At 42.0% G+C, this 12,827-nt stretch overlaps 1 protein-coding gene across 1 annotated transcript in view; it reads left to right on the top strand.

Moving 5' to 3' along the window:
- WWTR1 (WW domain containing transcription regulator 1) overlaps nt 1-12,827 on the top strand; it is a 132,133-nt gene that overhangs the window by 99,812 nt on the left and 19,494 nt on the right. The window contains exon 4 of the mRNA XM_082654954.1: nt 7,077-7,279. Within this exon, the coding sequence (XP_082511080.1) occupies nt 7,077-7,279 (203 nt within the window). The remainder of the gene's footprint in view (nt 1-7,076; nt 7,280-12,827) is intronic.

Raw genomic sequence — 12,827 nt, forward strand, 5'->3', positions numbered from 1 at the left:
ACTTGGGTTCTACTGCCATGAGTTAGCTCTGGGGACACGGACATTCACAGGCTTAGGGTGACCAACCAATCCCATTTGCCTGGGACTCTCCTGGATTTAGCCCTGAAGGTCCCGTGTCCCAGGAAACCCGTTAGTCAAACTTAGGACAACTGGTCACTCACTGTGACAGACCCGTTTCAGCATTTGTAGAGCAGGGACAGAGAATGGAGTGATCGTCAAGCTTCCCGTTGTTAACAGTCCATGATGCAGGAGAGCTTGTGTTGCCCTCTCATGGGTGTTTAGGTTTCTGGAATGTGTTTCTGATGCAATTTATATAAACGTATTAGCCCAAACGTCAAGGTGAATTAAACACCTGTTCCAAATGGGAGGAGGAAGTTTCCCACATCCCGAATCAAGTGTATTACCCAAGGTGCGTCCAGTATTCGAATGTTGCGTGTTTGTCTACTTTGAGGACACTGCAACCAGGTTTTCACAAAAAGTCAGCCTCTTCAAAGCTCTTCTCACGCTCAAGGGATGATGTTAGAAGGGTTCTTTGGAATGCTTGATGATTTATCGTAGAAGCGTGTAAAAAAAGAAAGAAAGAAAGAAAGAAACCCCAAAACTAAACTAAAAGGTTACTTTGAATATGTGGAACTGAAGTTCATTTAGCAAGATTCTGTTTACCACCCGCGAAAACTGGAGTACAAATTAAACCATCTTTGAGATTTTCCTGTTAAATCAACATTTGCTGATGGAGAGTTTCAGCAGATACTCTGGCAGTCTCTTACAACCCCCGCTTTCCCTGCATTTTGTTTCGTTTTGTTTTTCTGTTACTTTGTATCTTGAACAACAGTGGATAACTAGCAAAAGGTATTCCTCTCTGCCCTCCCCAGATTCACATGTGCATCAGGGAGAAGGATTTGAAGGGAATAAAGTAATTTCTGTGTCTTTCTAGGGCTTAGGTGTGGCTTCTAGCCATTGGCAAGCTGGTTGTCCTTTCCATAATCTGCTCAGAGCCAGCCCCATGCAGGCCCGTGACAGGTTTTGTAGTTGAGCCTAATCTTGTGGTTTTGTTTTCTTCATTTGGCATTTTGTGTGTGTGTGTGTGTGTGTGTGTGTGTGTGTGTGTGTGTGTATGTGTGTGTAACCATAGCCTATTTTAAAAACAAGGAAAGCAAGCCCAGGACACAGAAAAGCAAGCCACTGAACCTCTCCGAGGCCAGAAAGACATTTGTCAAACATTCCAGGAGGCCCGCTGGACAACCTGATTCCCTGGCCTCCCTCCTCGTCTGCAGCTCCTGGCTTGGGGAAGCTGCCCAAACACTTTGTCTGTGAGCTGTCGCTCTCTGTCCCTGCTGCTGCAAAAGGCAAAAGTTCAGGAGTGAAGCCTTCACCTTTTCCACGTCTGCTTCTTATACAACAAATGATGTGTAGGCTTAGAACTGAGTCCAGGGACCTTCCTGGCCTCAAGCCTACTTGTGGGGCTTTGTAGACGTGACCAAGTGTGTTTGCTGGAGCAGGTCAGAGGGTGCATCAGCGTCCTGGGCAGCATTAAACAGAGAGTCTGGGTAGTCACCCCCTCTGCACACCCCATTCCCATGTTGACCGTTTACTTCACCAAGGATACAATCATTAAATCAAAAGAGTGTTCATATCTCAGATGCTGTGGAGTTTTGTTTTTCTTGGTGTTTTCTTTTATATGGAATAATAGCAGTGAAATGTTTCTGGTTACATATCTGTAGAGCTTGGTTATGTTCGATTGCCAAACACAGAAGAGAAAGCCAATTATCAAAGAAGAAAGAAAAAAAAAGAGAGAAAGGAAAAGGAGATGAAAAGAATGAAAAAGATACATGTGGGTTTCAATTTAAATTCTGACTCTCTTGGAAGGAAAAAAAAAAGAAGTCTCTGCTTTAGTTTTTTTTTTTCCTGCTTTAGTTTTGATACATTCCTGCTTCAATGGAGAAATCTTCTGTTTGGGTTATTCCTTTCTGTGGGGACTGGCAAAAGTCTAGAACTTGACTAGGTCTTTAGCCTTTTTGAGGCATTTAGTGGCAGTCTGCCCTTAACTGGTTTGGCCTCAGATACTGCATTTGAGATACTCTGCTGCTTTTCTTTCTTTTTTTTTTTTTTTTTAAACTGAACTATTCTCTCCCTAAAATGTTATGGAATATTATCCCAAGGAGTATTTTGTTCATTGCAAGTCTAGATGTTTTCCTTCCTGTGCTCTCCTGAGGACCTCCTCTCTGTTTGTCTCTGTCTTGGGCCTCTGTTTCCTCTTTGTCTTCGAGTAGCTAGAACCTCAACCATCGGTGAAGTTCATGAGATTCAACCTAATAAAAGATTCAAAAACAGTCTGAAATGAAATGACTAGAGGGAACAGAGTGACAGGTGGAATCATGGGCACCTGGGTTGAGTCAGGCAGGACACCTGGCTTCTAGGCCCTGGACCATTTTATGATTTTGACCAAATTCACTGTTTCTCTGGGTATTGTTTCCTCACCTTCACAAGAAGTTGCACCAGGCAGGCTCTTAGTTTTGAGGATCTTGACTATATTTTAAGCCTTATTCGTTTTTTTTCAAATAATTTGGGGGTTACCTCCTTTCAGTCCACCAAGAAAATATTTTGCATATTTGATGCATACATGACCGTGCTTTATTTATTTATTTATTTATTTATTGCGGTACGTGGGCCTCTCCCGTTGCGGAGCACAGGCTCCGGACGCGTAGGCTTAGTGGCCATGGCTCACGGGCCCAGCCGCTCCACGGCATATGGGATCTTCCCGGACTGGGGCACGAACCCGTGTCCCCTGCATCGGCAGGCGGACTCTCAACCACTAAACCACCAGGGGAGCCATGACCGTGCTTTTGTTTTCTGTTTTTTACTTTCACATTTTTATGTTTTACATAAATAATAAATGCACACAGAAAAACTTCAAACAGTGCAGAAGAGGAAAAGGAAGATCTCCTCCCAACCTTGACACCCCGTTTCCTCTCCAGAGGCACCCACTCTTGTGTATTTTCCTAGAGAGATTTGCTGTATATGTATTGATATGATATGAATGCCCACTGCCTCCATTTTTCTAGTTACAAATAGTGGCATGCTCTTACATGCATTTCTTTTCCTTGGATTTTTTTTTCTTCCCTCTTCTAAACATTGTTTCTTAGAGATTGTTCCATAGAAGGACCTACAGAGCTTCTTTATTCTTCAGAATAGCCACATAGAATTCCTCTGAATGAATGCATCATGATCTCTTATTGGTGGACACTGTTTTTGGTCTTTTGCTGTTATGGACAATACTATGGTGAATATTCTCATATAGACTTCTCCGTTGGTGGGTGTGCTTTATTTTGAAAACAAAGCCACTGGCTAAGTTCTACTCTTTTCCAGTCACTACAGTTAATAGCTGGAGATGTTTAGTCTGAGTGTAGTCTGAAGGATCAAATCTAAATTAACTGGGAGAAAGCAGCATGTCCACCATGCCTTCCCAATGGATGGTCGCCGTAAGGGCTGGTGTTTCAAAGGCTCGCAAGGGTGTGGTTTTGGAAGAGATCTTCTCCAAGTCTTAGACTCCCCCAGATAAGGAGGCAGACATCAATAAAACCTGCCAAGCAGTATCTGGACAGTGTGTGGAATGGAGTAACAGAATCCTGTGTGAGTAGACTGACAATGCTGTCTTCCCAAGTTACGGCAGATGGGTCTGATTTGTCATGTCAGTAAGTACCAGACTTGAGCCGGTTTTAATATTTTTCAAAGAACCTGAGTTATAAAAATGAACATAACCTCTGAACGGTTAACAAAAAAATTTAACATTTTTAAGCTTTTTTCCTAACCTGGGGATTTCTGATATTGGAAATAGTCAATTTACACATTTCTCTTATAGACACAATTTGGTTTTTTTTTTTTTTTTTTTTTTGTCTATAGTAGTTACATCAGAAAAATAGGAGCATACTTTTTCAGAAGGTTCAGAAACGACTGTGCCTGGAGATAATCACTATTCTTCCATCTAAGCGTCCTTCTCCTGGCCTGAAGGAGGTCTTATGAATTAAACCCTTCTGGATATCTGGACTTTGTCTTACTTGAATTGGTATTTAAGAGAACTTTTCCCCGATGACACAGTGTGTGCCCCATCCCTGACCCTCCCACCCAGGCCTTCAAATAGAGATTGTGATTACGCTCCAACAAGCTGTAGAAATGGCGTACTTATTTCAGTTATTTTGGCATTGATCACAGCTGTGCTTTTTTTCTGTTCTCAAACTGAGAACATAAGGAATGCCCAGCTGGTTTCAGTCATTCATCCCATCGTTTACTGAGTTTCCCTGTGTGCCAGGGACGGTGCCAAGAAATGAGAGTTCTTGGTGGTGGGCTTGATTCGGGAAGTGAAGCCCAAACTGTTTGGGCAGAATACTCCAGTATCTTACCTTGCCTCGAGTGACTTCCCTGGGATTGAGCAGAGTTGTACATCTGTCCAAACCTTCCTTGAGCCCTTCCTAATTGTAACCTGAGCAACCTTTGTCCCAGGGCCCTGTTTTGAGTGCTTTGAGGGTCTGCTGTTTAAGTGGTGCTTCCTTGCGATCAACTGAAGGGAAACCGTGTGTAGCGGGGTTGCCTCAGTTTCAGTGATCGTTCCTGGTCTTCAGTTTCAGGTGTGGCAGAGGGCGGCCAAGGACAGTTGAAAGGGCAGGTGGACGGAGTGTTGGGGGTTCAACTGTGGCCCTGGTTCCGCCCGTTTCTAAGCAGAGCACGCCCCTCACCTCCCTGGGTTTCACAAAATAAAAGGCTGGACTAGATGCTTTCCAGGAGTCCTTACAAAGCCTAACATTCTAGCGCTCCACGGCCAAGCATAAAAACCCACCTCATTTCTTCACACGTTCCTTGTGAGTTCCTGTGAAGGCAGGAGCTGTTTATTCAACTACAAACCCAGTGCCCAGCACACAGTGGGAATGGGATAAAGACTTGAGTGAGTTATAAGTAAATTTCAAAAAAAAAAGTATTTTTACCCCACCTCTACTCCCATCCAGAGGAAGTTCCTGTCATGGAATTAATTCTTCCTTAAGGAAACCAGTTCTTCTACAGAAAATCTTCAGTGTTGGTATTTTCTTTTCTTTTTTAAAATTTTACTGGCGTAGAGTTGATTTACAACGTTGTGTTGGTTTCAGGTGTACAGCATAGTGATTCAGTTATACATATATTCATTCTTTTTCAGATTCTTTTCCCATATAGGTCATTACAGAATATTGAGTAGAGTTCCCTGTGTTACACAGTAGGTCCTTGTTGATTCTCTATTTTATATATAATAGTGTGTGTATGTTAATCCCAAACTCCTAATTTATGCCTCCCCGCTACGTTTCCCCTTTCGTAACCATAAATTTGTTTTCTAAGTCTGTGAGTCTGTTGCTGTTTTGTAACTAAGTTCATTTATAACATTTTTTAAAATTAGATTCCACATGAGTGATATTATATGATATTTGTCTTTGTCTGACTTACTTCACTTAGTATGATAATCTCTAGGTCCATCCATGTTGCTGCAAATGGCATTATTTCATTCTTTTTTATGGCTGAGTAATAGTCCATTGTATATATGTACCACATCTTCTTTACCTGTTCCTCTGTCCACGGACATTTAGGTTGCTTCCCTGTCTTGGCTATTGCAAATAGTGCTGCAGTGAACATTGGTGTGCACGTATCTTTTCAAGTTATGGTTTTGTTCAGATATATGGCCAGGAGTGGGATTGCTGGCTGATATGGTAGTTCTATTTTTAGTTTTTTAAGGAACCTCCGTACTGTTCTGCATAGTGGTTATACCAATTTACATTCCTACAAACAGTGTAGGAGGGTTTCCTGGTACTTTCTTTTCAATGTGTGTGTGTGTGTGTTTTCTACACATTCACTTAATACATAGTTGATTAGGCTAATTTAAAATTCATCTAAGAAAGTTTAGTTATAAAATATGTTCCCTTGTAATATCCATAACAAACTGATGATCTGAAATATTTTACTTTGAACTTTAAGTAAAGTATGCCAATAATTTTATCTTTTAAAGGTAATGATACCAAATATAGCAAAAATTGAACGTTTTTTTCCCTCAGAAATGAAGTAAGTATATAAAATTACACATTGTTGCCTTTGGCCCTGACCTAGGAGCAAATAGACTGAAAAGCATGGTTTTCTTTATTGTAGGATATTACCCAGGCAGAAGTTAAGCAGATTTGACTGGTAAACTGTTTGGAGGAAAGCTAGCACTTTTTAAGATGCATTTTTTGGCGGGGGGGGGGGGGGCGGTGGTGTGGGGAGACACCAATTATAGAATTTATTAAAGGATTACAAATTTTTTTTTTCTAAAGTGAAGTACTGCATGCCAAAATTTTAAATGTCGGTAAATGCAGACAAATAGAAAATCCGTAAAAAGTTTCAAACACTTCTTGTGGCTTTATCCAATCACAAACGCTGTTAGCATGTTTATATCATTTCTTTCTCACAATAATTCTCACTAAATGATTCTCTAATTATTCACTAATAATTTCTCACTAAATAATTTCTTTGGGGCACCCTCTTTTAACAAAGCGTGAATGGCGTCCTGCTTTTGTGTAGGTCCCTGATCTAGGTGCTATGTTTTACATGTCACTCGTCAATTCACTCATCCATCCTAAGTATTATTTTCTACCCACCACCTATCAATGATCACATGCCCTCCTTAGCCCTGCCATAAGCATGCAGTTTATCTGAGACCGTGCATACACACCCCCGGACGTCCTGGTGAAATTAGCTTTTATGCTGTGTCAACTTGTGTGGAATTTACTTACGACCACTCTGTTCTCTGAAAGGTTTAAAATGTAATCTAGAACACAGGCAAGGTGTGAAATCAGGTTTTTCACAGGGCACAAAAGCCACGACTAGGTGAGCCAGGAGAAGGGCCAGTATCTGAGCCTCCATGCATTGAATTAAGGTAATAATTACTTCAACAGTAATGATTAACAGGAAAGTGCTTTGGAAGGAATCTCAGGAATCTATAGTGTAAAGCGCAAAGCATTCTGATGATCTCCTTTTGATAAGGTGCTGTGGTCCCTGGTCGTTAACCCGCCTGTTCTTGCCTCCTGTAGTGATGAATCACCAGCACCAGCAGCAGATGGCATCCAGTTCCCTGAGCCAGCAGAGTCACCCTCCTCAGAACCCCCCAGCAGGGCTCATGAGTATGCCCAACGCGCTGACCACGCAGCAGCAGCAGCAGCAGAAACTTCGGCTTCAGAGGATCCAGATGGAGAGAGAGAGAATTAGGATGCGTCAAGAGGAGCTCATGAGGCAGGTATGGCCTTCGGTGGGGCCTGGTGGAGGCTTCGCGGCCTTTGGTGGCAAGGCTGGTGGGCAGGTATCTACTTGCCATCGCATTAAAAGCCCAAAGTGCTGCTTCAAACTTCCAACGTCTATTTGCACTGTCTTGAGAGCCAAACGTAGATGAGTACAAAGACTAGCTGTATCAGCATGGCTGCCTGTGGCTTTCACTGCTAATCACTAGAAGGAGAGAAAGAATACGTTCCAGTTATTTATTACTGTGTAATACATTATCGCAAAACTCAGTGGCTTGAAACACTAGCCATTGTATTATATCACGCCATTTCGTGGTCAGGAATTGGGGCAGGGCTCAGCTGGACTGTTCTTGTGCTGTACGTGATTTTGACTGAGGTCACTTAACGGTGGTCGACCGGTGGGTAGCCTGGCCTGGAGGGTCCAAGGTGGGTTTACTCAAGTGTGTGGCACCATGGAAAGGGCTGCTGGAAGACTGAGCATAGCTAGGACTAAAAGCTGGAGTATTTGCCCACGGCATCTCTAGCTTGGCAAGCTCAGAGCAGTGGGACGTATTACATAGCAGCTTGGGTCTCCCCAAGAGAATGTTCTAAGAGACAGGAATTGAAAGCTGCCAGGGTCTCGGGCCTGGCTCTGGAAACTGCCACAGAGTCAGTTCTTCCATATTCTCTTGGACAGAGCAGTCACAGCACACCCCTCAACCCCCAATTAGAGCAGATAGCAGAGGGGATGTTCCACGGAAGAGATGACAAAGAATCTGCAACCATCTTTGATCCATCGTGGAGCATGAGAAAAAGAAAGGGAAATGTTTTGCATACAGACTCTGATAGAGTGCTCTGCAAAACCCCCTGGGCTTTGATCAGGCACTTAGCGCCATTTCCTCATTCAGTCAGTCAGTCAACAGAGTGTGTGTCCTCTGTGAGTCAGGCTCAGGGCCTCACTTCACAAAATAAAGAAAAGAAAATCCATGAAGGAGCCCACAGTGTTCTCCCTGCTTCAGTGGCTTGGTCTGTGCAAAAGCAGAATTCTCTTCTGTGTTGCTGAACTCATGTAGCCCATGCTTTCAGGTCTCATAAATTTTGCTGGCTGCATTTTGGGGAGGAAGGCTTCAGTTTATTGTTTTAATTCTTCAGACTTTGCCTTATGACTCACATGAAGCAAGATACACGGGTAGCTTCCTTTCCATGTGGACGGAAATGAATAGTTTTAACTGTTCCAGAAAGCTTTCTTCCAGGGGGCTTGAGGGTATTAGGGTAAACACGATTTTTTCTTTTAGTTATATCTGATACTTTCAAAAATATACATTGACTGCCATAGGTAAATAATGTATTTCTCATCAAATAAATTCTAAAATATAAAGTATCTACACTGTATGAAGTTTAAAAAACATGATGAATTAAAAGAATTCCTTATACATAGCCTTTGAAAATGTGGGAAATGAATATAAATTGTGCTTTGTTGTTCTGTTGAACTAGCCTCTAAATTTGAGGAATACAACTTTGTCATATAACCATCGTTGTGCTTTTTTTACCCTGAGGATTTATGTCTGAACTTTCACGGTTATTTCAGGGTAGCATTTGTTTATACTGTTTTTAGATATACAGTATCATGTTTCTTAGCAGGAAATGATTGTATTATGGTTTTCTGTCTTTGGATAATAATTCTGTTTGGAATAATTTATCTATTTTATAATATAGAGTAATATAAATAGTATTATAGTAGCATTTATAAGTTTTAATGTTTTTTTTTCCCCCGCAAAGAATGACTTGTGTCTCAGTTTCTGCCTCGTTCTGTGTTTCTCTTTCCTCTACCCCACCTCCTCCTTTACCACAGAAAGTATTTCTGAAAAGGGGTGGAGAAAAGTGCCCCAAATTGTTTCCTTTATTCCAACCATAGGTGCCTTTGAACCAGAATGTTAGTATTGATGGTTCATATTACAGAAATACCAACCAAGTTCCTTAAATGCTGATCCCTAGAGGCTGTGGAACTTGGAGTATTTTGCTGCATGACAGCGTCGACTCCACTGTACAGGACCTCGGGGAGGAACGCTGTCCAGATTTGCTCCCAGAGTCTCCTGTAGTTCAGCTTTGAACGTGTGAGCTTGTGTGTGTGTGTGTGTGTGTGTGTGTGTGTGTGTGTGTGTGTGTGGTTAGAGGAGGAGAAGAAGGTGGAATGGATTGTTCTGATGTCTTTTTATCTTTATTATGGATACAGGAAAAAAGGTCTAAAGAGACTTTTTTAAGTCGTGGCAGACATGTTCCCCATCCAGCAGCAGCCTGATACTCAGGGTCAAAGATATTGTTTAAGGCCATACAGTAAATGGTGTTGGAGTGTTTGATGACAGTGGCATTTGCCAAGATGTCTGATTGTTCAGGTGTAGATTAGTACGTGTATCACCTTTGTGGGGTTTTTTTTTACTGCTTTCTTTTGGTGCTTTGCCCTTAAGCCTCGCTATTTGCACTTAAGCCAGGGTGGGGCAGGGAAATGGATTGGAAGTAAAAGTGATATTTGGCTCACCTGTTTAGCCGCCTTCCAGCACCTGGTAGGAAGGTAGAGGGACGGAGGCAGTGGTGGTCCTGATGAGCTCTGAAGATTGTCTGTGCCATTTGTTCTTTCTGTCCCACTCCCTGTTCTACGTAGTCAACAACTTCCTGAATATCCTTTGCTTTCTGGGCACTTTGTAATTCCCCTGGCCTTCCTCTAGTTTGCAGGAGGGCCCTAGCTGTCCAGCCTGTCTTCTTGAAGTCCCTGCCCAGCAGGCAGGCCCTGACCTTCCTATCAGGGGAGAATTTCTGGGAGAGAGGCCCCTTCCTAGGCTCCATCTTTATGATAGGAAAGGAGGTTGGTAAATTTTAATAAATAGAATGAATTTGTTCCTAATTCTTGGGAAGTCATCAGTACTCTGTACATATATATATATATATATATATATATATATATATTTTTTTTTTTTTTGCCGTACGCGGGCCTCTAACTGTTGTGGCCTCTCCCGTTGCGGAGCACAGGCTCCGGACGCGCAGGCTCAGCGGCCATGGCTCATGGGCCCAGACGCTCGGCGGTATGTGGGATCTTCCCGGACCGGGGCACGAACCCGTGTCCCCTGCATCGGCAGGCGGACTCTCAACCACTGCACCATCAGGGAAGCCCATTACTCTGTATATTTTTATTATTGTTAAATATATGATAAATGTGAAAGGTCCTTATGAGTTATATGCCATGTAAATATTATTTTATTTTTCCTTTTTCTTCTTCTTCTTCATCTCCTTCTCCCTCTTGTTCTTTTTTCTGTTTCTGTGCCATTGTTCCTCCAGGCATGTAGTCTGATGTTGTGCTGTGGAGAAAACAATTCCTCGGTTCTCGTTCCACAGTCTGACGTACACCTCACAATGCCAAAGGCTCAGATGTTAACTTGTCTCTGAAATCATGCCAGAGATATTAACAAATGAAGTTGAGGAAAGTCTGATTACAGATCTGAAGTATACCTCCATTATTTCAGGATGGAAAATTTTTTTTTTCATTCCTTCTTTTATCTCTTCATTTGTTTATTCACCCAACATTTATGTTGTGGGAAATACTAAAAAGATAAGTGGGACATGGCTGCCTTCAGATAACTCACATTTTAGCAAAGGAGACAAAATGATGAACTCTAATCCAGATTGGTGGCCAGAAGGATAAATTCAAACCATTCCTTACTTCGTGGGGTCCCAGTGCTGCCATCTTTCACTTTCATAGCTGGAGCAGGGACCAGATGCACCAGAGCCCAGAGTTCTGTGAAAATGAGCATAAGGTGCTTCTTTCTTTCTTTTCCTCGTTCCCACAGGCCAACAGAACTCTGATCAAAGGGCCGGTGAGGTTTGGTATCTCCCCTGATTAGGAATCTTTTGAAGTAGAAGAGTTTTGTTAAAAACGATCCCTACAATTTAGCATTGGCTGCTGTAGCAACAGAGTGGAACTGCTTGTATCTGATAATTGATGAATTATCTCAGAATGTGGCAGGTGCTCCAAGGGCTGGGGTGCCACGAGCCCAAGGGGATCCCAGCCAGGTCTGCAGTACGTGGCCTTATTAGGAAAGTGGAACTTTCTCTGCTTTCGGCGTCTGTCACAGACATTATGGAGAGTGAATTCTCATGAAAGACATTCTCCGTTGTCCGTGATAATCAGTTTTATTTTTGCTAAGTTTTCCAAAACGCCGTGAAGCGGTTTCAGGCTCATCTAAGAAACGGCAACCCTAGGAAAGAAAGCAATTCTCAGTTGAAGATGTACTTCCTGCTACCTTCATATTAGAAAAAAAAGTTAGAATTCAGTTTATGAAGTTTTTTAAGTGAAAAATCGTTTTTAACTTTTAAAAATATAATTTAGTAGTTTTTTTGTTTGTTTTCTCTGACTGAGATGAGAGAAAGCATTTTACTAACTGAAAGAATTCAGACTCAAAAGACTTCATAATGGGACTTCCCTGGCGGTCCAGTGGTTACACTCTGTGCTTCCACTGCAGGGGGCACCGGTTCGACCCCTGGTCGGGGGACTAAGATCCCGCATGCCTCGCAGTGCAGCCAAAAAGAAAAAGAAAAAAGACTTCACAATGTATGATTCCATTTATATGACATTCTGGAAAGGGCAAAACTATAGGGACAGAGAACAGATGAGTGGGTGCTACAGTTAAAGATCGAGGAGGGGCTGCCTCCACAGGAGAGGCACTAGGGGGTTTGTGGGGGATGACACAGTTCTGTGTCTTGCTTGCAGTGGCTGCTTCACAACTGTATTATGTATTTGTCAAAACTTAGAACTGTACAGTTTCACAGAGTGAATTCGACTCTAAGTAAAGATAATAATAAAGTAAAAGTGTCGCACAGAAAAGACAAAACACATTCATTGTAGTAAATGTTTAAAATAATCAAAACCAGGAAAGAATGTATGCATCACTTATACTCTTACCTAAAGAGAGCAGCTATGAAGATGTTGGTGATTTCTCTCCAGTCTTCGTATGTATCCATGTGTATTTTGTTTTTTAAAACAAAATTGGTAGTAGAGAATACTACTTTTGTTATCTCTTTTTCTTAATATACTGGGAAGTCATTTATTTATTCTGTATCAGCCATGGAAGTTGTGCTGTGAGTTTGGACATATCTATTCTAAGCTGCCTGGAATCCTTTCTCCAACGTTTCTGGACATAAATTTTTAAAATACTATGAGCCACACGTGCCCACAAGACTATAGATTATTCTGCTGTTACAGCTTAAAAACCAACACAGTATTTGCTCAGTATCATAAAGGGCATGTTTACAACTTTACCGGAGGAAATGGAAAATTTGAGTAACTCGTAAGAAATTGAGAAACAGGCTTCGCAGTCCCTATTTACCCCTCTGAAAGAACAATTCCTTGACATAAAAACAGACTCTTGGCTTTATCTGAGGAGAGTATTTCGTTGTATTATTCATTTAAATATGAAGCTGGGGGACCTTCTGCCTCAAAGATGATTTTAACCTCGAGGACTTCCCGTCAGCCTCCAGGGCCTGGAAGAGTCTTAAGTGAAGAAGCCTTCGCTCCCTCTG

Source organism: Grampus griseus (genome assembly GCF_964374135.1).
Source record: "Grampus griseus genome assembly, chromosome: 5".
NCBI classification, from domain to species: Eukaryota; Metazoa; Chordata; class Mammalia; order Artiodactyla; family Delphinidae; genus Grampus; species Grampus griseus.